Here is a 25,624-nt window from a genome sequence, read left to right on the forward strand (position 1 = left end):
GACTTTGACAGTACAATCTTTGGAGGTTAGAGAGTACAGAAGTGGTTATTGCCAAATCTTCCTCTACATCTTCTTTGTAAGAAGATAAAGCAATCACGTAGTCTCCCCCTGCTAATTTCAACCTAATTTTCCTCTGCTGTTTACCTATATCTGTTTCAGAATTTAAATTTCCATGAAGTTGGAAAATCTCTTATTCCTATTCATCAACAGAGAAATCCATCAGGATAGGTGCAAATGAATAAATCGTATATATATATATATATATATATATATATATATATATATATATATATATATATATATATATATAAAGTAAGCAGTGTAACTTAAGCCCTCATTAAATCCACATGGAGTATTCCACCCCTCTTTCTTAATAGCACAGATGTTTCTGGGTGATTGCATTTTTGAAGCCCTGCCTCATATCTAGTTCAAGCTAAGTATGTTATTTTGAAAAAGCAGGATTTTTTGTATGCGTGAAACCTACCCTGTGCATTTAGCATTTGTGTCTCAATTTTTAAAATGTATTTTAAACAGCAATAATAGAGTATTTCCAGGACGTAACTTAGAGAGTAATTTGATTAAACCACAGCAGACAAAAGAGCCAAACATTTCTCATCTGTACTTTTTCAAAATGATAAAAAGCTGTAGAGGAAGTAAAGGACTACTTCCTTCCCTATAAAGACACCCTCCTTTTGTCCTTCAGCCAACCCTCTTTTGAAAATGATGCTTGCAGAAGCTTCAGGAGATGAAAGAGAGTGGCATTTGGTTTTCCATCAAATCTGTAACTAAAGTATACATGGTAAGAAACCACCCAAAGTTTTCTTATCTTAAGCAAAGCTGTAGATAAAAACAGAAGAAGGTTTTAGAGTAAAATCTGATTACAAAACCTGAGTGGGCCAGTGTGCTTGCCCAGCTAATCCAGAGAGTGAAATAGAACCATCAAATGAACTGATCTGCATAGCTTTACATAATAGATATTTGCAAGGGAACTTATAGGTCATCTAGTCCAACCCCCAAACAGGAAGCCGTCTACCATTTCTGACAGATGAGAGTCAAGTCTCTTCTTGAAAATCTCCAGTGATAAAGCTCTCAAAACTTTTGAAGGGAAGCTGTTGATGGTTGATGGTTTTAAGTGTCAGGAAATTTCTCCGTATTTCTAGATTGAATTTCTCCTTGATTCATCCATTATTCTTTGTCTGGCCTTTTTGCCAGGGTGTTTCAAACTTCAGATCCTATCCTGCAACCCACTCTTACTGAAATTAAGTCAGAGGCGGGTTCCTGCCAGTTCAGAACGATTCTATAGAACCATTAGCGGAAATTTCCTCCCGCTCCATCAAACCAACAGTGATGGCTGGATGGACACGCACCCCGAACCAGCTCTCTTTCCATCCATTATTCATCTTGTTTTTCATTTCTGTGCATGAGCAGAAGGTATTTTTTTTCTTCTGTGCATGTGCAGCTCAGTTTTGAGCACTGTACATGTGTGCACAGCCATACAACAGGTAAGGAAACGAGCTGGCAGCAAGACAAGTCAGGATCCATCCCTCAACCTAGTTCTCTGGAAACTGAAAGCCCAATTGATGGACAGTGAATGCTTGTGAGGTTTAAATTATTTGAAATGCATCTCTCTCATTATTTGTAAACAAACTTTTATGGAATTCCACCATGTCCACAGGCCTTTCTGTTCACAAAAGCTGTTGCATTCATTTCAAAGGAAGATTAAGTGATCAACAGCAAGAAGAGACAAAATCTTTTTAAAAATTTACCATTTTCATTTTACGGTGTTGTTTCCCAAATGTTTTTACATGAAATACTGCCTCTCTTCCCCATTCAAGGTTTATTTATTTTTTATTTTTATTTATTCTTTGTCCAATATACAATACATATGGAAGAGAATAGACATTAAGTAATATATATAAAGATAGAAAGTAAAAAAGAAGAGAAGTAGATGGGAGGGAGAGAATATATATGATATATGAGATAAGGAAAGACAATTGGACAGGGAATGAAGGGCATCCCATCACCACAATTAAAAGAGGGCTCAAATTCATCGATTAGGCTAAACCATTGTCTAAACTGAATAAAACAGAATAGTTGCCATCACAAACTTAACTAAGCCATAAACCACATTTACGAAGCATCATGTCTGGATTCATATGGCATGCAAAGCCAAAGTTAGGCTTAGTTTGCTATATGAAATCGGCCAACGTCTGCCTACGTGGTGGATGGGAAAATCAAAAAGAAATCCCTACTCCTCGTCTGAGACTCCAATCAGTTTACCAGGTTAATCACAATGTTATATTTCAGAGCTGTTGTTAAAAACCATTGAAAAGAACCACCTCTATTTATAAAAGAGGCCATACTTAAAGGGATTGGAAAGCAAAGCATTTCTAACCCCACTGAAATGAAATAACATCACCAAACCTTGGAAAGCGTCTTTTGCACAGTAGCCTCGCTTTCATTGTCCAATGCCGATGTAGCCATGTCCAGCAACAGGATTTTGGGGTTTCGCACTAAAGCACGAGCAATGGCAATTCGCTGCTTCTGGCCTCCACTCATTTGGCCACCACCTTCTCCAACAAGGGTGTCGAATTGCTGAAATATTGGAAAGGAAGAGCAAAAAGTTACAAAGCCCTTTCATCTCAGTTTATTTAGGTCAGAGGTGGGGAACGATGGCGCCTTTATGACTTGTGGACTTCAACTCCCAGAATTCTGGGAGTTGAAGTCCACAAGTCATAAAAGGGCCATCGCTCCTCACCCATGCCTTAGGTCACGGGTAGGCAAAGTTGGCTCATCTATGACTTATGGACTTCAACTCCAAAAATTCCTGAGCCAGTCATGCTAGCTGAAGAATTCTGGGAGTTGAAGTCCATATGTCATAAAAGGGCCATCATTCCCCACCCTTGCCTTAGGTCAATTGTGAATAGTAGGCTGAATGTGTTGGATTTGAGAGTCCCTGCTTGACAGAATTAAAAAAGAGGCTTGACTTTTTAAACAAGGATCTTTATTTCTTGCTATTCAGCACCATCGCTCCAGCTCAGTAACAGGACAGTGACAAGGTTTCTGACAGCTCCTTTTATAGTGAAGCTGGCAGATAGCCAACCAATCAGAATGCTATAACTTCCCACTGGAAGGCCCTCTTGTGCTTAGCCAATCAGGTTTCAGCATCAGTCTTCCTGGCCAATTGTAAGTTGAGGACTTTGTTATTTTTGGTGGGGTCATAAGTCAAGGACTTAACAGAATGGGATAAGATGGAGAAGCAGCCCTGGAATAACTGGGCCCTGGGCCCTTATCTCCTCTCACCTAAACTGACATGAGATTGTATGTAAGAGTTCTTAAGATTTAAGAAGGTCTTGAGATGCTGCTCATTTCTTAGATACGATCATTTAACCAAAGTAATATTGAGTGTTATGGTTGTTTTGATATTAGAAGACAACATGTCTATGGAGATTCTCAGTCATACAGGTCATGGTTGTCCCAAAGGTGCTTTTTTTCAAGAGGCAGCTGGACTTGCTGGTTTTTCTTTGAAGACGTTTCGATTCTCATCCAAACAGCTTCTTCAGCTCTGATTGGATGGCCAAACTTTTTGGGACAATCCTTCCATTCCCCACCATCTGGTCAGAGCTTAAGAAGCTTCTTGGATGAGAAGTGAAACGTCTTCAAAGAAAGTCCAGCTGCCTCTTGAAAAAGCATCTTTGGCATAGAGGACAACATGCTGCCATCCCCTGATTTAATGATCTCAGACTACGCAGATGTGATGTAAGAGACAGTCTTGGCAGAGGACTGGGAAGGGATAAGATGAAGGTCCTTTTACCAGGGGCAGATCCATGATAAAGTTGTAGGCATTGGCTTCTTTGGCCGCTCTGATGATGTCCTCCTTAGTGGCATCTTCACGACCGTAGCGAATGTTTTCTGCTATAGTGGTAGAAAACAGGACGGGTTCTTGTTCCACCACCCCCATCAAAGAACGCAGCCACTGAATGTTAAGGGAACGAATGTCATGTCCATCTAGAGTAACCTGCACAATAAAAGTTCATAGGTAAAGACTATGGCCATCTGTACCTTCAGGATGACAGCTTCTTCTCTACCTGACTATGTGGTTTTTTCCCCAAACCCCAAAAACTTTAACCTTAGACTGACTACAGTCAACCTCACCTAATTCCTAAGAGGTCTATTAGGGGCGTGCATAAGCGCACCATCGTGCCTACTGTCACTATCTTACTATCCTATTGTCCAAATTTATCTATACCTAGTTTGCTTTTGTTTATGTTTATACAATATCTATTATTCTGTACACATTCTGACAAACAAACAAACAAACAAACAAACAAACAACAAGAAGCTGCTGTTCTGCCCCAGCTATGGACCACAGAAAACATATCAAATATGCAGTTTGTTCAATCCTACATTTAATTTATTAACCACTACTAATAAACTGGCTTAGCAGCATTTACACACAAACAAATCTTAAATTAGTTTTTTCTTGGGGGGGGAAACAGCTGTTAATTATATGGCGTTAACAGTTGGCATAAGTCCATAAAGTCATAAAGCAAAGATAAGTAATTAGTCCTGGATATCTCAGGAAGCTTATGGAGGTTGGCAAGATGCTTGGAATCAGTCCACAAAACAGAGGCCAAGCAGAGCAGAAATTTTCTAAATGAGAGGCACACAAACCAACCAACCATCAAGAGTTGTTTCCTGCAGTTTTTTTTCCATTCCATCATTCCTTAAGTAGGCTTGGGGAGTGGCCAATTAGCCCCAAGCCTACTCCCAAGGAGACCTCCTCCTGAGTAACCATTCCTGCCTTTTGGCAGCTCTGTGTGCTTGTGCATTAAAAAGAGGTTCCTCCTCATCAGTGCTGTGAAGTGCTGGAGGTTCTAAAGGCCCTGGCTGAACCTCTGCCTCTAGCACCAAGTCCTAGCTAGCCTCCTCACTGTCTGACTCATGTGCCAGCTGCACAGGCCTCTTGCGCATCATCTCACTGGCCTCGTCTTGGACAGGATCCACTATCAACTGCACGGGCTCACTGGCCTCGTCTTGGACAGGATCCACTATCAACTGCAAGAGCATAATTGTACTCCTCTGCTTCCAATTTCATGTCTAATTTCTAGATACAATGCCTGGAAGCATAGCTGCTGAGACTTAGTTTATTAACTTTCCACAATTTTCCTTTAATCTCAAGCCACACATCTCTTGGTTTCAAACATCATTTGTTCTATAGCATCTGAGTATCCCTTGCAGAGAGGTGGTAATGTAAGGTCTTTCTGGACACATGGCATTTGCTTCCCAATTCTTTGAATTTTGATCATTGTATTGATATGCCTCTGCAGAGGTCTCCTGGAAGAATCACAGGGGTTGTATTTAATCCAACAAACCACTTACTTAATTTCTGTCGAATACATGCGAGAGTTGGTGAAACCAAATGAAATCAAATGAGCAATGATACAATACCAGGTACCAGTATTTAGGATGGCTGTGCAAACCAATTCTGAATTTTTCAGAGATGAATGTTCTTTTATTGTATATTTTAATTCAGATGCAACCTGTGAGATAATATTACTTAATAATTACATTTATCTAGGTGGATTGGATATTAAAAGAGTTTTAAAATATTTTTACACAGGTGGATTGTGCCATATCCTGAAGGACATCTTAATGGATTTTTTCTTCATTTTATCCTAATGAAATCTGTGTACCCAGCTAACTTTATCAGCAAAATTAGAGTTAGGCAAATTCTGACTTAATGAGGTTCATGAAACTTCACAAAATATGAAAACCGATCTGAGCCCTGGCTGAACTACCTGTCAAGATACATTTTTCATTGTATCAAATATCCTATTCACAAAATGTATTCTATACCTGTATTAAAGTTTTCTATTTCCAGTTTTGAAATACAAATGTGACCTCATTCTTCCTTGACATGTTTCAAGTCCCTGAGGTGATTCGTCCATCTAGGAGATTTGGTAGGGTAGGTATGCTCTAGTCCAGTAAAGGGCAGCCATTCGCAGCCCTACCAGAACGCTCCGGGGGGGGACACATGCGCATGTGCCATTCAATTTCCTGCACATGCGCAGAATTGTGGCCAGAAGGTGCCCCACCTGGGAGCCACTAGTGGGAAGAAATCCGCCCAGAAGGAGAACAGCTAGTTTGGAGAGACGATGTCGCTCCTGCTTCGCCCACCTGCCAGAGACTCCCTGATGAGCTGCTCTCCTTCCTGGAGGATTTCTCCCCGTTGGTGGCTCCCGAGTGGAAGCAGGGCGGCTTGAGTGGGCAGGGTGCCGGGCGGGTCTCCTGGCCAAGCCAGTGTGAGAAGCAGCTCGGAGAGGTGGCCTGTCGTGCCTGGCCACCAGGACTGCCCTGGAGCACTGTTTCCTGCTGGCGGCTCCCGGCTGGAACTGACAGCTGCCTCCACCACTGCGAGTCACAGGATGCAGCCCCTCAGCCGCCGGCCAGCCCCAACAGCAGCAGCGGTGCCTCACGCCTGCCGGACAAGCACCATGCTCTCTGAGCCTGCAGAGAGCGCTATTGCTGCTAGCTGAGGCAGCAAGATTCAGTTTCTGCACATGTGCAGAAGCCGAATCTCACTCCACCCCATTCTACTTCCTGCCCACCCCTGCTCTAGTCTCTTAAATGTTGTCAACTGATGGGACTTCAGAGGCATATCTCCTCAGCAGCTAGGCCTATTCTTTGGAATAGCCTCCTCTGTGAGATTTAAGGGTTCTCTACCCTTTTAGCATTCAGAAGGCCATAAAGAGATGACTCTTCCTCCAAACATTGGGCTAGGATGGAGGTTGATCTGGGAGACTATTTGATCTGACACCTGGTGGGAAAGGTAGTTCTGTTTCTATCTCTGTTTGTAATTGATTGTGAGCTGGCTAGGATCATTTAAAAAAAATTTTTTTATTAGTTTATTGAAAAAAGGGACGGGGAAAAGGGGATACAGAAGAAAAAAGAAAGGGACGTAAACCACATATTCAAATAATGTATATAACATATATAGCTTATTATATATCAATTCTAAGTACAGTGGTACCTCATCTTATGAACGCCTCTTCTAATGAACTTTTCAAGATACGAACCCGGTGTTTAAGATTTTTTTTGCCTCTTCTTCCAAACTAATTTCACCTTACAAACCTAAGCAGCTGCTGCTGGGATGAAGGGGTTTCTTTTTTTCCCCTTTTTTGAAGAAAGAAAAGGGAGGGGCAGCTTGGAGGAGTAAATATTTTGCATGCTTGCAAAGGCACTGAAACTGTGCCTTTTTAAGAAAGAAAAGGGAGGGGCAGCTTGGAGGAGTAAAGATTTTGCATGCTTGCAAAGGCACTCAAATGGTGTCTTTTGAAGAAAGAAAAGGGAGGGGCGACCCCCTTGCCTTTCTTCCTTCCCACTCACCCTTTAGCCTAGCCTTGCTTCTTCCACCCGCCCCCTTTAGCTGCTCCTCCCTGCCCTCTGTTCGCCTCCCTTCTAAAGTTTGGGATTTTCCTGAACGATTTGCACACATTATTTGCTTTTACATTGATTCCTATGGGAAACATTGTTTCATCTTACGAACTTTTCACCTTACGAACCTCCTCCTGGAACCAATTAAGTTCGTATGATGAGGTACCACTGTATTAAACTATACAAAATAGAGTAACATTGCTATTCGAAGTTTAGGTTATATAGATTCATATCTGTTATGTATATAGATTCCAAAGTAGGTTGATAAAACAGTGCAAGCACTGTAAGATATGAGGAAAGGTGAAGTGGGATTTTGATGGGGGGAAAGAAAGGGGGGGTAGTACCTGCAGTATAGCAGGCGTTATTAGTTTGACGACTTGTTAGTTTGTGATGTATGGTAGGTGTATATGTTAAAGATGAATGTAAATTAAATTATTAGTATTTATAAGTGGATATCAAAAGAATTGAATTCAGACAGTATATGCAACTAATGTCTATTTAGCATTTTGAGTTGTATGTGAATGGCTAGGATCATTATATGAGAGAGGTGCCCGTTTGAGTTCGGTAAATAAATGTTATTTTGCTCTCTGAGTCCAAAGACTGCCTGATTAGAGAAGGCTAAGAGCATGGCTTCATAGTAAATTGCAAAGATAATTATGCAGCAAGTTTGGTAGGATTTTTCAAGATTTTTCTAAAGAAAGAAATATGTCAGTTAGGTCCAAGGCTCACCATGCCTTCTGTAGGGTCATAGAAGCGCTGGATCAGCTGAACTGTGGTACTTTTCCCTGCTCCGCTTGGGCCAACAAAGGCTGTGGTTTCACCTGGCTTGATAACCATGCTGAGTTTATCTAAAATCTGGATTTTAAAAAAGGAAGAAATAAAATGGCATTGTATTTGTATAGCCAGGTACCCATAGTGAAATTATTTATTTTATTTTATTTATTTATTATTTAGATTTGTATGCCGCCCCTCTCCGCAGACTCGGGGTGGCTCACAACAAAGTGAAAACAGTTTACAACAAATCTAAATTACTGTTTAAAAATATTTAAAAGACCCCATTGTCTAAACACACATACATACAGACATACCATTCATAAATTGCATATGCCTGGGGGAGATGTCTCAGTTCCCCCATGCCTGACGACAAATGTGGGTCTTAAGGAGCTTACGAAAGACAAGGAGAGTAGGGGCAGTTCTAATCTCCGGGAGGAGTTGGTTCCAGAGGGCCGGGGCCGCCACAGAGAAGGCTCTTCCCCTGGGGCCCGCCAACCGACATTGTTTAGTTGACGGGAAATTATGACAATGCTGCAGTATAGCTAGGTACCCATAGTGGAAATTATGACAATGCTGCAGAATAGAAACTGAATTGTTACCTTAACATCAGACCTGGATGGGTAATGGAAGGTTACATGATGGAATTCAATTTCACCCCGGACTTTGTCCAGTTTGTAGCCATCTTCTGACATACAGTCAATTCTAGGTTTCTGGGGCAGAATTAATCAGATTACTCAATTTGCTTTTTCTCAAGCAGCTTTCTTTCAGTAGCTAGTTTTACACATCTATCTGAAGGATTTATCTTTCTTCCCTTGGTGACCCTTGTACAGACTTTCAGAATCCTCTTGTGATGATTCCATCTCTTATTGATTTCCACTCCCAACTTGCTTAACATTACTTAACATTTCCAAGAATGTTTTGGTAGACCACCTAATTCCTAATTAAGGAATGTGTCAAACTCTTGACACATTCTAAAGTAACATCCAGGGCCCACCCTCATCCTGGCTCTCTGAGGAATTATGGGAGTTGAAGTCCACATCTTCAAACGGTCGAGGTTAGGAAGCACTAATTTACACCATCCATTTATGGAACCAGAGCATTCAGATCAAACAAATGATTTGCTTGCTAGTTTATTTACTTATTATTTATTTATTCATTTCTCCAATACACAAATACATAGGAAGAAAAATGGACATGTGATAATATAAAAGAGGGTGAAAGTGAACTTAGAGGAGAGGATATATGAAAGGAAGAGAATATATGAGATAGGTGAAAGAAAGGAAAAATAATTGGACAGGGGACGAAAGGCACTCCAGTGCACTTATTTACTATCCTTCCTTTTCTTCATGAACAAAAGGTGGCATATATAGGACCAGGGGTGGGCTGCTGCCCGGATGGGGGGGGGAGCACAATGGAGTAGCAAAAATGGAGCTCCACCCCAGAACACCCAATTTGCACTGAAAGATTTTGAAAGAAAATGTATAAGCCACACCCATAATGTGGTAGTAAAAATTTTGGTAGCCCTTCACTGTATAGGACTCACCCAGTGATGGGCTACCAAAATTTTTACTACCACACCGTCGGCGTAGCTTATGCATTTTGTTTCAACATCTTTCAGTGCAAATTGGGTGCTCTGGGGTGGAGCTCCAAATTTTGCTACCGGAACTGCGTTCCTGACCGTTCCTGTAGGAGCCCATCTCTCCTATTTTCATCCATTGTGACCCTATGATATAGGTTGAACTGAGAATGGGTGACTAACCCAAAGTCAATAGGGAGTTTCCATGGCTTAAGATGGACTAGAATTTGGGTTTTGGACTACAACACAGAAAATACTTGCTTAAATCAATAACTCAAAATGTAGTTGGGTTTGGGGTTTTTTGATGCCTTCGGGTCAGTTTCTAACTGCCTGGTCAAATCCCTGCAATTTTCTTGGCAAGGTTTTTTGGAAATGATTTGCCTTGGCTTTTTACTCCCTAAAGCTGAGCAAGAATGAGTGGCCCAAAAGTCGCCCAGCTGGCTTTGTGCCTTGGGCATGATTTGAACTCATGGTCACCTGACTTCTAGCCTGATGCCTTAACCACACATCCACACTGGCTTTGTTCAGACAGAGTTGTCTATTTATATGCACTCCGCTTATTTTGGGCGATGCAAGGAATAAAACTAATATCATATTTTTGGCTTCCAGAGCCATAGCTTGATGGTATCTGCAGAATTATTGTGGGAAAGATTTAATGAGTGGTGGCTTTTTTTTTCCTTACAAAATTCTGAAGCATTGACAATGCTATACATATTCATTTCATTCTTGGAGCTTCTGGCCTCCTTTTCTTTCTTATAATCACACGCCTGAGGGGCCAGAATGACTTAGTTCCTGAAACTACTTAATTTGCAAATTGTCTCACTGCCTTTCTTGATGATCAGGTACCTTATAAACTATAGCCCTCTTTGACAGACAGAGTGGGGCAGACAGCGAGAAGCTGAATATTCATAAGAAAAATCACTTAGGAATGTCACTTGGATGAATGCACTCTTTGTAAATACCAAGGCAGGTTACTGGTTTGCTTTAACTTGCAATCAATTTCTTTTAATCACTGTAATATTTCTTATTTGCATTCTTGGCAGAAGCTAAGTTTACATTCCTTGAAACTGTCATCTGTTCTCCTCTGTCCCAAAGCAGTCAGTGATTACTTACTTCATCTATTGTCTCAAATATATTTGTGGCAGCCCCTCGGCCTGTTGCAAAGGCTTCCAAGCAAGGGGCCGCTTGACCAAGATTTAAGGCACCTACTAGGACGCCGAGAAAAACCTGAGAAGGATAAAGGAAAAAAAATTAATTACATGCCAATACTAAATTACAATCCATAGCTATAGATGCCCCAAAACAGTATTTCTTGAAGGCAGATAAAATACTTTGTTCTTTTGAGAAATAACATCAAAGATGTTCTTCCTTCTATCAGAAGGCAGGAATAGGAATAGAATTAAAGGGATTGAGTGATTCTTTTACCTCCCAACTTGGAAAGCTATTTTAGTTTTCAAGTCTGGGACTGATCCCTTAATTCAAAGCAAGTTTTAGAGGTCTAGAAATTACTTATTATGTATTATGAGAGTATCAGTTGTATTCAGTGCAGGGCTACCAAAATTTTTACTAGCACATTGTGGGTATGGCTTATGCAGGACACCCTGCATTTTCTTTCAACATCTTTCAATGCAATTAGGTGCTCTTGGGTGGAGTTCCATTGTCGCTACCCCACTGCGTTCCCCCTCCCCCATCTGGGCAGTAGCGCACCCCTGGTTGTATTAATTTAGAACTAAGGAAACATTCCATGACCAAATAATTAATCCCTGGCTGGATTTGTCTGCAGAGGTTATGGGTATTCCACAGGAGTGAAATTCAAAATTTTTCCGTATGGTTCTGTGGGCGTGGATTGGTGGGCGTCGCAGGGGAAGGATACTGCAAAATCCCCATTCCCTCCCCACTCCTGGAGGAAGGATATTGCGAAATAACTATTCCTACCTCACTCTGGAGCAGTGTTCCCTCTAATTTTTTTTTGGGGTGGGCAGAAAAGTATAGTGTCTGAGCGGCAGTCCCTTCGGGACTGGGCGACACAGAAATAATAAATAAATGAATGAATGAATGAATGAATGAATGAATGAATAAATAAACAAACAAACAAACAAACAAACAAACAAAAAACCCACCCTGTTTTGCCTCAGAGAATTTCAAAATAAAATACTGTACTATGTGTCTATAACAGTGAGCTCATAATAGGGCAACTCTATCAATATCAAAATGCCACTTAAATAGTTGAGCTAGTTTCAAACTAGATTTTGATTTTCTTTCTCTCTTCCTTACTCCCATTCTTTTTCTTTCTCTTTTCCTTCCTCTCTTTTTTCTATCTGTTTCTCTCTCTTCCTCTCTTCCTCTCTTCCTCTCTCTCTCCTTCCCTCTCACTCTTTCCCTCTCGGCTTCTGGGCAGGTTTGGCAAACTCTGAGTTGATGATGATTTTTAAGTGAGCTATTGCTCACTGCTCAGCTTAGAGGGAACTATGCTCTGGAGCCCACCAGTCCATGGCCACAAATACCAGGCAGAGGTGGTATTTTCCAGTTCTCCAAACTACTAAAAAATTACGCTACAGTTCTCCAGAACCTGCTGAATTTCATCCCTAGTGCTCCATCACTTGAGGTTTTAAAGAAGAGATTCAACAACCACCTGTCTGAAATGGTATAGGGCAGGATGTCAAACTCTCTGTGTCTTATTATTATCACATGACCAGGGGTGGGCGGCAGGCAGGACGGGATGGAACACAGTTCCACCAGCGGAAATGAAGATGTGTGCGCGGCTCCAGCTGATCAGCGGCTGTCACTTCCTGGGTTACTGGTCTCGTCTCATCTCTCCTTTCTCGCCCTGCTGCTACTGCTACGTCTGCACTCCTTGCTTTTTTCCTCTTTCCTCCTTCCTGACCTCAGATGAGCTTCACTCTCTCCTGTTCGGTTCCCCTCCAGCCTCACACAACCACCTCTCGCCTGAGGTGCAAGCAGAAGTCTTGGGTGGAAGTGGTGCTGGCAGCATTTATGTTTCTGGCAGCACTCGTTTGCCTAGTTACCCAGCCTGAGGTGTGTGTGGGGGGCGACCCAGGAAGGAGAGTGCAGGAAACACAAAGCAAATCGACACCCCAGCGAGTGACACTGGCAAGGTTGTAAGTCAAGGACTTAACAGTTCACTTGAACGATAATGATAGTTCAAGCCACTCCCACCTGATCACATGGCCAGCAAGCCACTCCTACCCAGTCACGTGATCATTAAGCCACGCCCACAAAATAAGCCACACGCACAGTGTGGCAGTAAAAATTTTGGCTGCCCATTACTGCACATGACATATTGCGACTTTTCCCTCTTTGCTAAAATGGGGGTGGTAGTGGCCAACATGTGAAGCTGGCCACAAGTTTGACACACACACCCTGGTATAAGTTCTCCAGTTTAAATAGGGGATTGGATTGAAGACCGCCAAGTTCCAATCCAATTCTGTTATTGGAATAAGCTAATTGCTGAGTCTGTTGTGTACCGCTACACAACACAGAAGCATTAACCAGCTTGTATTGTCAGGCCTACAGAAATTCAAATGCATCTTCAGAAAAAGAAAGAAAGACTTCCCCAACTCCAAAACCCAGCTGTATTTACAGTAGACAGGCTTAGCAAGCATACATGTCTGTGGGCAGCAGAGATGGGAAGAGCATATGGCAAAAAGAATATAGATTTGAGCAAGGATTTGGGCAAGGAATTTGCTTGAAGTCAACTGGTTCTGCATGAGAGCATCCGGGAATCATTTGTGAAGCATCTGCATGGACTTTATACAAGGCACAGCTACTTTTAAAGCTGGAAAAGAGATGGCTCATTTCTGCCCCCCAAAGGAAGCAATGCTTTTAGTGATTTTGCACAGCATTAAAATGGAAGGTCCTGGAAAGAATCCGCCAACAAGTAGCATGTTAAGCTGTAACTTTTTGCTGCAGGGACTCATCCCTCCTGGAACCACCTTCTAAAGAGTGAAACTGACTTGGATCAGGGCTTAGATACAACTCACACTGGGTTCTGTAATATTTACGATCTGCAAATATCACTTCATTTTGGCTTGTTTCCAATCCTTTTTGGAAACGCTGGATGCTGCGGCAGGAAAAAAAGAAACAGGAAAACCCACACGGATGGGTTTTCTTCTCATATTTTGGGGGTTCCGAGCAAATAGCCAAAGTTTATAAATAAAAATATTAAATAAAAGTTTATAAATAAAAATAAAATTTATAAAAAGTTTATAAATAAACAAATAAGCAAACAAACAAACAAACAGACAGACAGACAGATAGATAGATAGATAGATAGATAAATAAATAAATAAATGGCTAGCTCAGTGATATCTAAAAAGGTCAATCATTTTTTTAAAAAATATTCAGCTTACAAAACAAGGACTACAGACTCTACCCAAGCATTTGGATAGAAAGTGAAGGGCTGCTGGCTGTTGCTGACTCTCCCTATATCTAAATGATTGTGTTCAAAGTAGAGGAAAAGCTTTAGAAAACACTTGCCTGCAAAAGAGTGCCAGCAGAGTATTCCTCTTCTTCAAGGACAAGCTTTGAGCCGTACCAGAAGGCCAAAGCATAGCACAGGAAAATGATGCACCAAATGTAGCCTGTGAAAAATCCCATGATGATTCCCTTTCTGATCCCCCAGGTTTGAGCAAACACCAGATTTTTGTCATATCTGTAGATAGGGGGGGAAAAAATCAAAAAGAGGACATTTAAAAACCAAACCAAACCCAGATTGACTCAAATGAAGGATCGTTTTGCAGCATTCATTGCTGAAAAATAAGTACTGGGATGCTTTAGAAGAAAACCTGTTTGTCACATGGTATCACGGCCCATTCTCTGCATTTTCAAGAAAGGCTGGAAAAGAACTCTTGCTTAAACTCTAGTCATTTGCTGGCGAATCAGTCACTAGTCAGAATGGTTTAGAATGAGCTCAGCCATTGTGGTTACTAATCTTTGGTTTTACAACCTTATTTGTTGCACGTTAATCAAGAAACTATGGTCAAATTACGCATTGCCTAGCACAAGGCAAGGGGAACTATGGCCCTTTTGTGGCTTATGGATTTCAACTTCCAGCTCAGGAATTCTGGGAGTTGGAGACCACAAGTCATAAAGGGTCCATAGTTCCCCACCTCTGGCCTAGCACTATCAGCCATTCAAAGTAGGCCAGGTAGGAATAAGAAAACATAAGGCCTACTTTATACTAGGACTTTATTATACAGTGTTATATAACTATAAAGCCTGAGAGAGATTCTCTCCTTTACACGTATAACGAAGAAAGTCATGCCAGAAGACAATTGAGTTTCTTCCACACCCCTTCAGGGCTAAGTAGATGTTTCCCTAATGGTTGTTGCATTATTCAAAGCTAAATCCATGTTCTTGCAAAAGCATAATGGATGAAGCCATCCGCTTTGCGAAACGGTGAATTAAGGGAACCTCAGGACTCATGTAGATTAAAGCTGCTTACTAGGCCCCCGTCACACATGTCCAATTATTGTTTTCAGTGAATACCGAAAATGCCACAGGAAGTCATTTTGATCCCTGAAGCAAAACACAAGATGGTTTTCTGCAGATTCCAGGTGAGCTAAAAAAGATGTTGATATTGGCAACAAAAGAGTAATCACCATCACATCTGATGCTATTCTAATTAAAGAGAAGGCTGTGTGACAGGCAGATCACCTATCTAATACTTGGCCAACTCTACAATATTGCTGATTCAATCAAAGTTGCTAAATCTGAGGAAAGCCTTCCTATTTCATGCATGGTCTAACACCTGGCAACTTCAAATATCAACCAACAAATGCTCTACCCTCCACATCGGCAAAAAGAATCCAAACCTCATATATAAACTGAATAAACAAAATCTCACAGCCAACCCCCACTCAGTAAAAGACCTTGGAATACTAATATCAAATGACCTAAGTGATAAAGCCCACTGCAACAATATCGCCAAAAAGGCTCCTAGAGTTGTTAACCTGATCCTATGCAGCTTCTGCTCCGGCAATCTCACACTACTCACCAGAGCCTACAAAACTTTTGTCAGACCCATCCTTGAATACAGTTCATCTGTCTGGAAACCATACCACATCTCGTACATCAACACCCTTGAAAATGCCCAAAGATACTTCACCAGAAGAGCCCTTCACTCCTCCACTCGAAACAGAATGCCCTACGAAAGCAGACTATCAATCCTAGGTCTAGAAAGCTTAGAACTACGACGCCTAAAACACGATTTAAGTATTGCCCACAAGATCATATGCTGCAACGTCCTGCCTGTCAATGACTACTTCAGCTTCAACCGCAACAACACAAGAGCACACAACAGATTCAAACTTAATATTAATCGCTCCAAGCTTAACTGTAAAAAATATGACTTTAGCAATCAAGTTGTTGAAGCGTGGAATTCATTACCGGACTCAGTAGTGTCAACCCCTAACCCCCAACATTTCTCCCTTAGACTATCCACGATTGCCCTCCCCAGATTCCTAAGAGGTCAGTAAGGGGCATAAATAAGTGCACTAGTGTGCCTTTCGTCCCCTGTCCAATTGTCTCTTTATCTCATATATCATATATCTTTTCTTCCTTTCATATATCTTCTCCTCTATTTTTATATCTTTTCTTTATATATAATACTTCATGTCTATTCTCTTCAATATGTATTGTGTATTGGACAAAAAAAAAAAAAAAAAAATCTGGCACAACAAGCTAGAATAAAAACAGAGTGTCTTCCTAGTCACAGCTTAAGTCTATTACTTCTGGAAAGAGCTTATTTTCAATTGTCACAATAAATATTTATCTTCAGCACTTACACAATTATGGTCTGTTTCAATTCAGCTGGCTTCTTTGGTGCTCGGAAACATATAACCAGAAGTGGGCTGCTACCAGTTCAGGCATACCGGTAGTTCCAAACACCAGCTGGGCCTGCCCACCTGCCCCGGCGCTAGCCTGCCCTATTTATCTTTCTGGCTTTGTTCCCTGCTCACAAAACCCAGCTGATTGCTCTGCCTCACCTGCTCTACTCACCGCCTAAGATTTGCAGTGTTTTTGAAGCCTTGAGAAAGTATGGAACACATTTCGTGCAGTAACATGTCCGGTGAACTGGTCGTTAACATATATCCAAGCCCACCTCTGTACAGAACCAACCTTTCAACTTCTTTTTTCTCTCCTCCAAATGCAGCCACAGTCCGGATCGACGAGAGCACTTCATCAGCGATGGACCCGGCTTTTGCATAAGCCTTTAACTCTAGGCCCGTCAACTTTGCCACAGACTTTAACACAAAGACAAAAACAAAAATAAGAATGAATGTTTGGCACCAAGTCACTTTTTTAAAGGTTGCTGTTGTATAGGCCCAAATCTTATTCAGTGTTTTTCAGACTTGGCTAGTTTAAGATGGGTGAACTTTCACTCCCATTTAGACGGGTTTTAAGTGGCCAAGTTTTACTTTAAAGAACAACAACCATGGTCTAACTAAATTACTTAATTAATGAAACCGGATTCAGAAGCAGGTCAGCACACTATTTTGTGCCTTTTTAGGAGGGCTTTATTAAATATTCTGGCTTTGCAGAAGACTTCTGTGTAGGTACAGCTGAAGCAAGTTAAAAGCTTGCTTTTGCAAGGACAAAATTCAAGGTGATGGCCATGTTGACTAAAGAAGGGACATTGACTCAGCATTGACCTATGAAGCAACAAAGAGTCGTGAAATGCTTGAAAGGTGACTCTACGCTCGGTACTGTAAGCTGTCAAACATCCAGAGTTCTCTCCCTCAGTTGCATGAAATAAATTTAAATGCTGGTGTGTATACACCTACGGAAGCCTGTGTGGGGTAGTGGTTTAGGCACTGGATTAGAAACCAGGAGACTGTGTGTTCTAATCCTGCCCTAGGCCTGAGGTTCACTAAATGATTTTGGGTCTGATTCTCCTTGCTTTCTTCCTTCTCCAGAATAAAGCAATGGCAAACCAATGGTTCCTTGGTTTGACAAGAACCTAAGAGGCTAGTAAGGGGCGTAAATAAGTGCACTGGTGTGCCTTTCATCCCCTGTCCAATTATCTTTCCTTTCTTTCACCTATCTTATATATTCTCTTCCTTTCATATATCCTCTCCTCTAAGTTCACTTTCACCCTCTTTTATATTATCACATGTCTTTTTTTTTCTTCCTATGTATTTGTGTATTGGACAAATGAATAAATAAATAAAATAAATAAAACCTTTAAGGAACAACAGAAATAACTGCTTGGAAATTGTGCCAAAGAAATGGCTTCTAACTTTTTTAAAGGGGTGTGTGTGGAGCAATAGCAAATGGTATGATGGGGGGTTACCCGAGCACTTCCTGAAAAATGGTCCATAACTTGAAACTCTTTCCCCAACTTCTCTTAATTGGGGGAATCTTTCCATCCCCCACCCCACCTTTTAAATAACTTCCAGGAACCCTATTTCAACAGGTAGGAGATTCTTCCATACCAGGCCAATTATGCCAGCTCCTATCCCAATAAGAGGACTGACAGCGATAATAACCAAGGTCAACTTCCAGCCTCTGACAAATCCTAGCAGGAATCCACAAACAAAGGTGGTGAAGCGCTGGATAAAGATTGCGACTTGATCAGCAATAGCATCATTTATTTTATTAATGTCACTGTGGAGAACAAGGAAAGTTGAAGCAGCAGATACATTTTGCCTTCATTACAATTCCCGATGCGCATGAAACGATCATCACTCCTTTTTCACATGGGGGAAATGTGGACGGGAATGATTTATGGTGGCAATTATTCATTGGATCACTCTTTTATCTGGGGAGTTTATTTCCTGTATGTAAGATTAACCTTAAACTTGGTGCAGGCAGAGGGTCTCATACTTTTGAGTATTTTGCCCTGCTGGAATTTTCCCGCCGGGATTCTGCATGCTGTGAAATGTAGGCTTCTATTTTTCATCCCACGCCCTTGACAATTGGTTGGACCCTTTTCAGATATTCTTCTTAACAAGGCCAAGATGGGGCAAATAAAATATGCGCAACTACTCATGAAGCACTAATAGCTTGTGAAAAATGGCTGGCCACATTGATGTCTGTGGAGATTCTCAGACATTCAGGTCACAGTTGTCTTAAAGGTGCTTTTTCAAAAGGCAAGTGGACTGTTGTTGTTGCTTTTTTCACAAGGAAGAAAATGTTCTCATCCAAGAAGCTTCCTCGGTTTCAGGGATGAATTACTTGCAGTTAGGATTGGTTCACCCAAACCCGCTGGTGATGTCACAATGATGTCACCAAAGTGGATTTGTTGGTGTCAGTCTGTGGGTGCCGCCATGGTTTCCGGCCCTGTTTCCTCCCAGGAGATTCCTAGAAAGGCCCCACGGAGGCTTTTCCCTGCCTTTTCCAGTTACAGTTTTGGAGGCTTGGGTTTGTAAGTGGAAAATGATTCTTGAGAAGAAGCAAAAAAATCTTGAACACTCGGTTCTTATCTAGAAACGTTCGTAAGTAGAGGCGTCCTTAGGTAGAGGTACCAATGTATACACACACACACACACACACACACACACACACACACACACATAGAGTGATACCTCTACCTAAGAAAGCCTCTACTTACGAACTTTTCTAGATAAGAACTGGATGTTCAAGATTTTTTTGCCTCTTCTTAAGAACCATTTTCAACTTATAAACCCGAGCCTCCAAAACTGTAACCAGAAAAGGCAGGAAGAAGCCTCCGTGGGGCCTCTCTAGGAATCTCCTGGGAGGAAACAGGGCCTCCACCCTCCCTGTGGTTTCCCCAATCGCACGCATTATTTGCTTTTACATTGATTTCTATGGGAAAAATTCTTCTTCTTACAAACTTTTCTATTTAAGAACCTGGTCACAGAACAAATTCAGTTCATAAGTAGAGGTACCACTGTACGTACGTACATACATACATACATACATACATACATACATACATACACACACACACTCACTCACGCACGCGCACACACACACACACATATATATATACATACATACACCTCTCAATGAGCCTGCGAAATATTAACTCTCACATGGCAAAAACAGGACCCCTCAAGCAGGTGGAAATGGCAAGGCTGGCCCTATCAACATCAACTTTATAAAAGCCATTTACAGGATTTTTAGAGATAACAGTTGTGGCAGTCCAGTGGACAGCTTGGCACAGCTGAGAATGAAGCTGGTAGAAATAACTTTTGGAATCTTCCCTGACTTTCCAGAAACTGTTTATTGACACGTAATTCTGACAGTGGCTATCTCGAGTTACTCACTCAGAAATTCGTGTATTGAGCTCCCCCACTGATGTACAATCAAACCAGCCTATGTCCATCCTCATTATTTTCCTAAAATAGGCTTTTCGGATCTTTTGAGTCTGACGAGCAGCTGCCATTACCCACAAGCAGATCTAACAGAAAGAGAAAAGGGTGGGATGCGGTGGAGAAATACTATTAATAGACGGATAACCTTTCCTTGATTACTGAAATACAATGTCAAACTGAACCAATCTTAATCTCAGTATTCTTAGCACTGATTTTATGCCTTCTACTACCATTATCTTGCAACCAGGGCAAAGTGACCAGGCGTCCCGCTTTTCGCGGGACAGCCACGCTTTTCGCAATTTGTCCCACGTCCCGGGGCATTTTTTTAAAGTCCCAATTTTTTGAAACAAGCCACCGGGAAGCCACGAAAAAGGAAGCTCAGCTTCTGGTCTTGCAACTTTTTGCTCTTCGCCCCCTCGGCCTCCTGCAGCCATCGAGTAATACATCCGGCGCCCCTTCCCACCTTTCTCCCCCCTTTTTATTGTTCTTTATTTCTGTTTATTTATTCGCTCCCCCCCTCTTCCTCTTCCACTCTTCCTCGCTCCTCACCCCCGGCTCCACACCTTTCCGTGGCCACCGCCATAGGGCTGAGCCGCCCAGACAGAAGGACTCACTGGCCATGACAGCATAGGCAGGAGAAGGAGAGGGAAGAGCAGCCAAGGCATTCACCCCCCTCCTCCTCCAACAGCCCTTCCACTGTGCTTGGGGGTGGGTGGGCGGAGCAGCATTTGTGCCAGGCAGAAAAACCTATCTGCTCTTTCCCAGCAGCACCTGGCCCGGTGAAGACAGGTGGCTCTGGCCCGGCCCAGCGTTCACCCCGGCGCTGCCAATTGATCGAGTGAGCGCGCTCTGCTTCTGCCTCTGGGTTGGCGTTGCCTCGGAAGCAGGTGAGAGAGGCAGAGCAGGAGCCCACTACCGACCAAAAGAGAGAGAGAGAGAAAAAAGGAAGAGAGAAAAAGAGAGACAGCAGGAGGGAGAGAGAGAAAGCAAGCGAGAGAGAGAGAAAGTGACAGAGAGAAAGAGAGAGAGAGCAGGAGACAGAGAGAGAGAAAGAGAGAGGGGGAGAGAGAGAGAAAGAGAGAGAGAGAGAAAGAGAGAGAAAGAGGGGAGAGAGATAGAGAAAGAGAGAGAAAGAAAGAGAGAGCAAGAGAGAGAGAGAAAGAAAGCAAGAGAGAGGGGGGGAGAGAGAAAGAGAGAGAAAGAGAAAGAGAAAGAGAAAGAGAAAGAGGGGAGAGAGATATAGAAAGAGAGAGAAAGAAAGAGAGGGCAAGAGAGAGAGAGAAAGAAAGCAAGAGAGAGGGGGGGAGAGAAAGAGACAGAAAGGGAAGAAGGAAGAGAGAGAGAAAAAAGGAGAGGAAGGAAGAGAGATTTGAGAACTAAAAAAAACCTCCCCCGCCCACTCAGTGGTGTCCCTCTTTCCCAGTCTTAAAATCTGGTGACTTTAAAAACCAGGGGTAAGTCAATTTTTGCAGTGATATCACAACACTCATTAAAGGAAGGATTGTAAGTAATCAACTCCATACAACTTTTTAAAAAATTATTTTATAACTTTTCAATTTGGCTTTTTTTCAATTGCACAGATACATTGTTCTGAAGGACCTCTTTGGGCTTGCAATGAATCCCTGTGTTTTATAAGGAAATGAAGGTCTATTCCAGCAGTGTCAAACTCAAGGCCAGTACGCCAAATCCGGCCCATGGATTGCTTAAATCTGGCCCATGGAACTGGCCTGGAATTAGCAAAGGGACTGACCTATGGTACCTCTGCTTATGAAAACAGGGCAAAACGAGGCACAGGGAGGGGGCATTTTGGCTGACAGTGTGCTGCAGGAAGCTGTGCAGCCTGAAAATGGGGCAAGCAATGGGTCTCATGCAGACCCCCATGCCCCATTTTGGCTGGCAGAGTGCTGCAGGAAGCATCTTCCCCACCATCCCCAGCTGGTGGAGAAGTACAATGCTGATCCAGCCCTCAAAGAAATTCAGTTTGACACTCCTGGTGTCTATTCCAGCCCCAAAGCCATTATTAGTTCCAAGGTAGTACAAAAAATTATTCCTGATCAAGAAGTCATGTAATTCCTATTTCCCTAATGGTCTATCATTTTGTCCACATAGAATATCTGTGTATGCAATAAGTGGGAAGAAAGGAAGGAAATGTATTAATGCACAATACTTTGCATGACTTGGCTTTTGATTAATATTTCTTATTTAACTTCTATGTAAATCAACAGTGACATAGGAATTGCCCGTTTCAGGAGTCTATTGTAGAATAATGGCTTACAGGTGAAACTCGAAAAATTAAAATATCAAACAAAATTTCATTTATTTCAGTAATGCAACTTATATATGAAAGAGACTCATTACATGCAAAGCAAGATAGTTCAAGCCATGATCTGTCATAATTGTGATTATTGGGGTACAGCTCATGAAAACCCCAAAATCCACCATCTCAGAATATTAGAATATTACATGCAGTCAATAAAGCAAGGATTGTACATAGAACAATATTGGATCTCTGAAAAGTATATGTATAAGCATACTTAGTACTAAGTACTCAGTACTTAGGTACTTGGAGCTGTACCCCATAATCATCATATTCTAATTTTTTGAGTTTCATCTGTATATCTTACAAAAAGATATACTGATTTCCAAATCAATTGTGTTAATAGGGTTTTGAACTGTCATGAACCTCAGCTGTTAAATGACTTCTTTTCTGGAGTGGGATGGAAAATGAAGGGCTAGAAGTAAATACTGACTTGGAGGTATCCAAGCACCAGAACAGCAAAGCCTGTTCCTGCATAGGAAGTTGCAAAAAAGATCATTTGACTTTCGATATCCAACAACCTAGAAGGAAAAGAAGAAAAATTAATCAGGACCGAAACATCTCAAGAGCCAAAACCAGGAGCAGGCTACCATTCACGCCCCCATTTCCCCCCCTTGTGTGTGTGTGCGGGTGCATGTGAGCGCGGTTTCTGTTTTTTAAAATCTGCTTCTGTGCATGCGCAGAAGTGAAAACCCCCCGGAAATGGGCAAACAAGTAAGTGCCCACTCGCTGTTTCCTCGGCATTGTTTGCCCACCCACTGCCCACTTATTGTGCTCGCTTCTCACTCTTGGGTTGAACGGCAGCAGCACGGGTGGTGGTGGGAGCCGGTGCGAGAGGCGAGTAAGGGGCAAATGGTAAGGGAAGGCAATGCTCTCAGCGGGGCAGGGCAGGCGTAAGTCCAGAGAAGCGCTGGTGGTGCCTGCATGCCCGGCCTCGTCACCAGTGCTAGCCTACGTGCTACATGGCCGCCACCGGAGTGACGTTCCCCACCACTGAGGCTGGGTCCCGCCACTGGCCAAAACCCATGAAAATCCCATTTTATTTGGGTGTTAAATAAATAAAAGTGAAACAGAAATGGGTTCCTGCTGGTTCGGACTAGTTCTTTAGTGGGAAGTCGTTGTCCCCACTCACCAAACTTGCAGTGATGGCCAGCTGGACACCCCCCCAAACTGTCTTTCTTAGCAGCGACGTTTCTGTGTATGTGCAGAAACTGTTTTGTTTGGCTTCTGTGCATGTACAGAAGCTTGGTTTTAAGCACTGCACATGTGCATGCAAAGCACCCAAAAACATGCCTGCATGATGTACCTACATGGAATGCAATGCTCGTGCACCCACGGGGCATGGGAGGAAGCAAACCCACAGCGAGGTAAATTAAAGGCCACTCCTAAAGCAAAGGATATAATTTTGGAATTCTAAGGTTTAGCATTTTAGTGAATCAATTTAAATGCATGGGCTAAATTGGCTGAGTGAATAACGCAGAAACTGGAACTGTCTTACAACCAACTACAGTAGCTACATTGATTGCTCAAAGATCAGTCACGAATCCATGGACGGTGGCATAATTCATAGCATGAGCATAGAATGAAAAAATAATAAAATTGACTCAAATTAATTTATAAAACAATTCCAAAATCAACTAAATTGTAATCAAATTCGAAAAAGATTCTATATCATATCTCTTTTTATCCGTCTTTAAATTAATAGATTATACACCATATATTACATCAACACAAATACTTACTATTTCTTATGTCAATTCTTATATTTTCTTTCTTTACATACAAAAATATACTTACTACATAATACATATACACCTTCTATTATCTCCCTACACAATGTCGTATCACCTAAAAACGTCTGCGCCATACGCAGATTTTTCTTTTCACATTTTCTCTTTCTCTCTTTCTTTTTTTTCTTCCTCCAACTCTAAATCTTTCTATTTGTAAATAAACTTTAAAATCTTCTTACTCCTTTGCTCTTATTTTCTTTTTTTATAAATCATCTTTATTTATCTATTATTAGCTAATACATATATGTATATACATGTATTAGAAATTGATATTTCATTGGAAACGGGATGTAAGATTTACTACTACAATTTAAGATATAATTGGTAATAATAAGGATACTGTTTATTTACATAACTTGAGAAATATTATATTGACACTAAGAAATTTACGTACCATTTTTATTTACGTACATTATTACGTACATTATTATTTTTCCAAATTCCTTGATTTTGTATCCTTTTCCCTTACCCCTTTTCCTCTTCTGTTCATACTTCCCTTCCCTCCCCTTTTTTTTCTGTATTCATAAATAAATTATATTTAAAATAACAATAACAATAACAATAACAATAACAATAACAATAACAATAACAATAACAATAACAATAACAACAATAACAACAACAATAATAAGAATAATAATAATAATAATAATAATAATAATAATAATAATAATAATATGACATTAGAAGACATTTTGACAAAATGGACCCATACTTTATCTGTTTCTATAACTTCACACTAACATTCAAGGATGACTTATTCAAAAAAGAGAGAGAGCAAAGCAGGAAAAATAATGAGTGTTTCTTTTTTTAAAAAAAAAAAAGTGCTCCAATTTCAAAGAGCAACATGGACAAGGATGCTTTTTAATGCCAAATATCCAATAATATGCATTACCTATATGCATTAGCATATGCCAGTGATCGCATTGTAAAAAAGCAGACACTTTCCTAAGGGCACAAGAAAATGTACTGTATTTTTCAGAGTATTAGATACACTTACACGTATAAGATAAACCTTACTTTGGGGGAAGGAAACTGGGGGGGGGGATCTACCTACCAGCTATTCATCTGATTAATCTGTTCAGCTTCAGCACATTATTTTATCCCCTGGTTAGGACTGAAAAAAGCCTTTTTCAGAGGCAATAGGAATGAAAACAAACCTGCAGAGACTTAGGGCTGGAAAAAGCCTTCTTTGGCGGGAGTTGGAAGCCGGGAAAATCATTACATCAAGTTAGGGCTGGGGAAAAGTCTTTGGAAAAGCTACATTTGGAGTATAAGACACACCCAAATTTTCAGGCTCTTTTAGGGAGGAAAAAGGTGTATCTTATACTCCGAAAAATACGGTATATGCTCTTGAATTTCAGATATTCATGGAATGATGACAGTATGAGCCACACTGTTTTAAGCAGTTACAGTTTTTGGAATTAAA

The 25,624-nt window shown here is 41.3% G+C and overlaps 1 protein-coding gene across 2 annotated transcripts in view; it reads right to left on the minus strand.

The window, feature by feature from the left end:
• ABCB11 (ATP binding cassette subfamily B member 11) overlaps window positions 1-25,624 on the minus strand; it is a 110,243-nt gene that overhangs the window by 40,680 nt on the left and 43,939 nt on the right. For both annotated transcript variants that reach the window (XM_070731729.1, XM_070731730.1), the window contains exons 7-16: window positions 22,839-22,926; window positions 20,041-20,174; window positions 18,244-18,415; window positions 16,928-17,052; window positions 14,285-14,459; window positions 10,901-11,014; window positions 8,811-8,921; window positions 8,167-8,292; window positions 3,815-4,018; window positions 2,425-2,595 (exon numbers count right to left, since the gene is read on the minus strand). In XM_070731729.1, the coding sequence (XP_070587830.1) occupies window positions 2,425-2,595; window positions 3,815-4,018; window positions 8,167-8,292; window positions 8,811-8,921; window positions 10,901-11,014; window positions 14,285-14,459; window positions 16,928-17,052; window positions 18,244-18,415; window positions 20,041-20,174; window positions 22,839-22,926 (1,420 nt within the window). The remainder of the gene's footprint in view (window positions 1-2,424; window positions 2,596-3,814; window positions 4,019-8,166; window positions 8,293-8,810; window positions 8,922-10,900; window positions 11,015-14,284; window positions 14,460-16,927; window positions 17,053-18,243; window positions 18,416-20,040; window positions 20,175-22,838; window positions 22,927-25,624) is intronic.

The sequence above is a fragment of the Erythrolamprus reginae genome, chromosome 1 (assembly GCF_031021105.1).
Source record: "Erythrolamprus reginae isolate rEryReg1 chromosome 1, rEryReg1.hap1, whole genome shotgun sequence".
Classification (NCBI taxonomy): domain Eukaryota; kingdom Metazoa; phylum Chordata; class Lepidosauria; order Squamata; family Dipsadidae; genus Erythrolamprus; species Erythrolamprus reginae.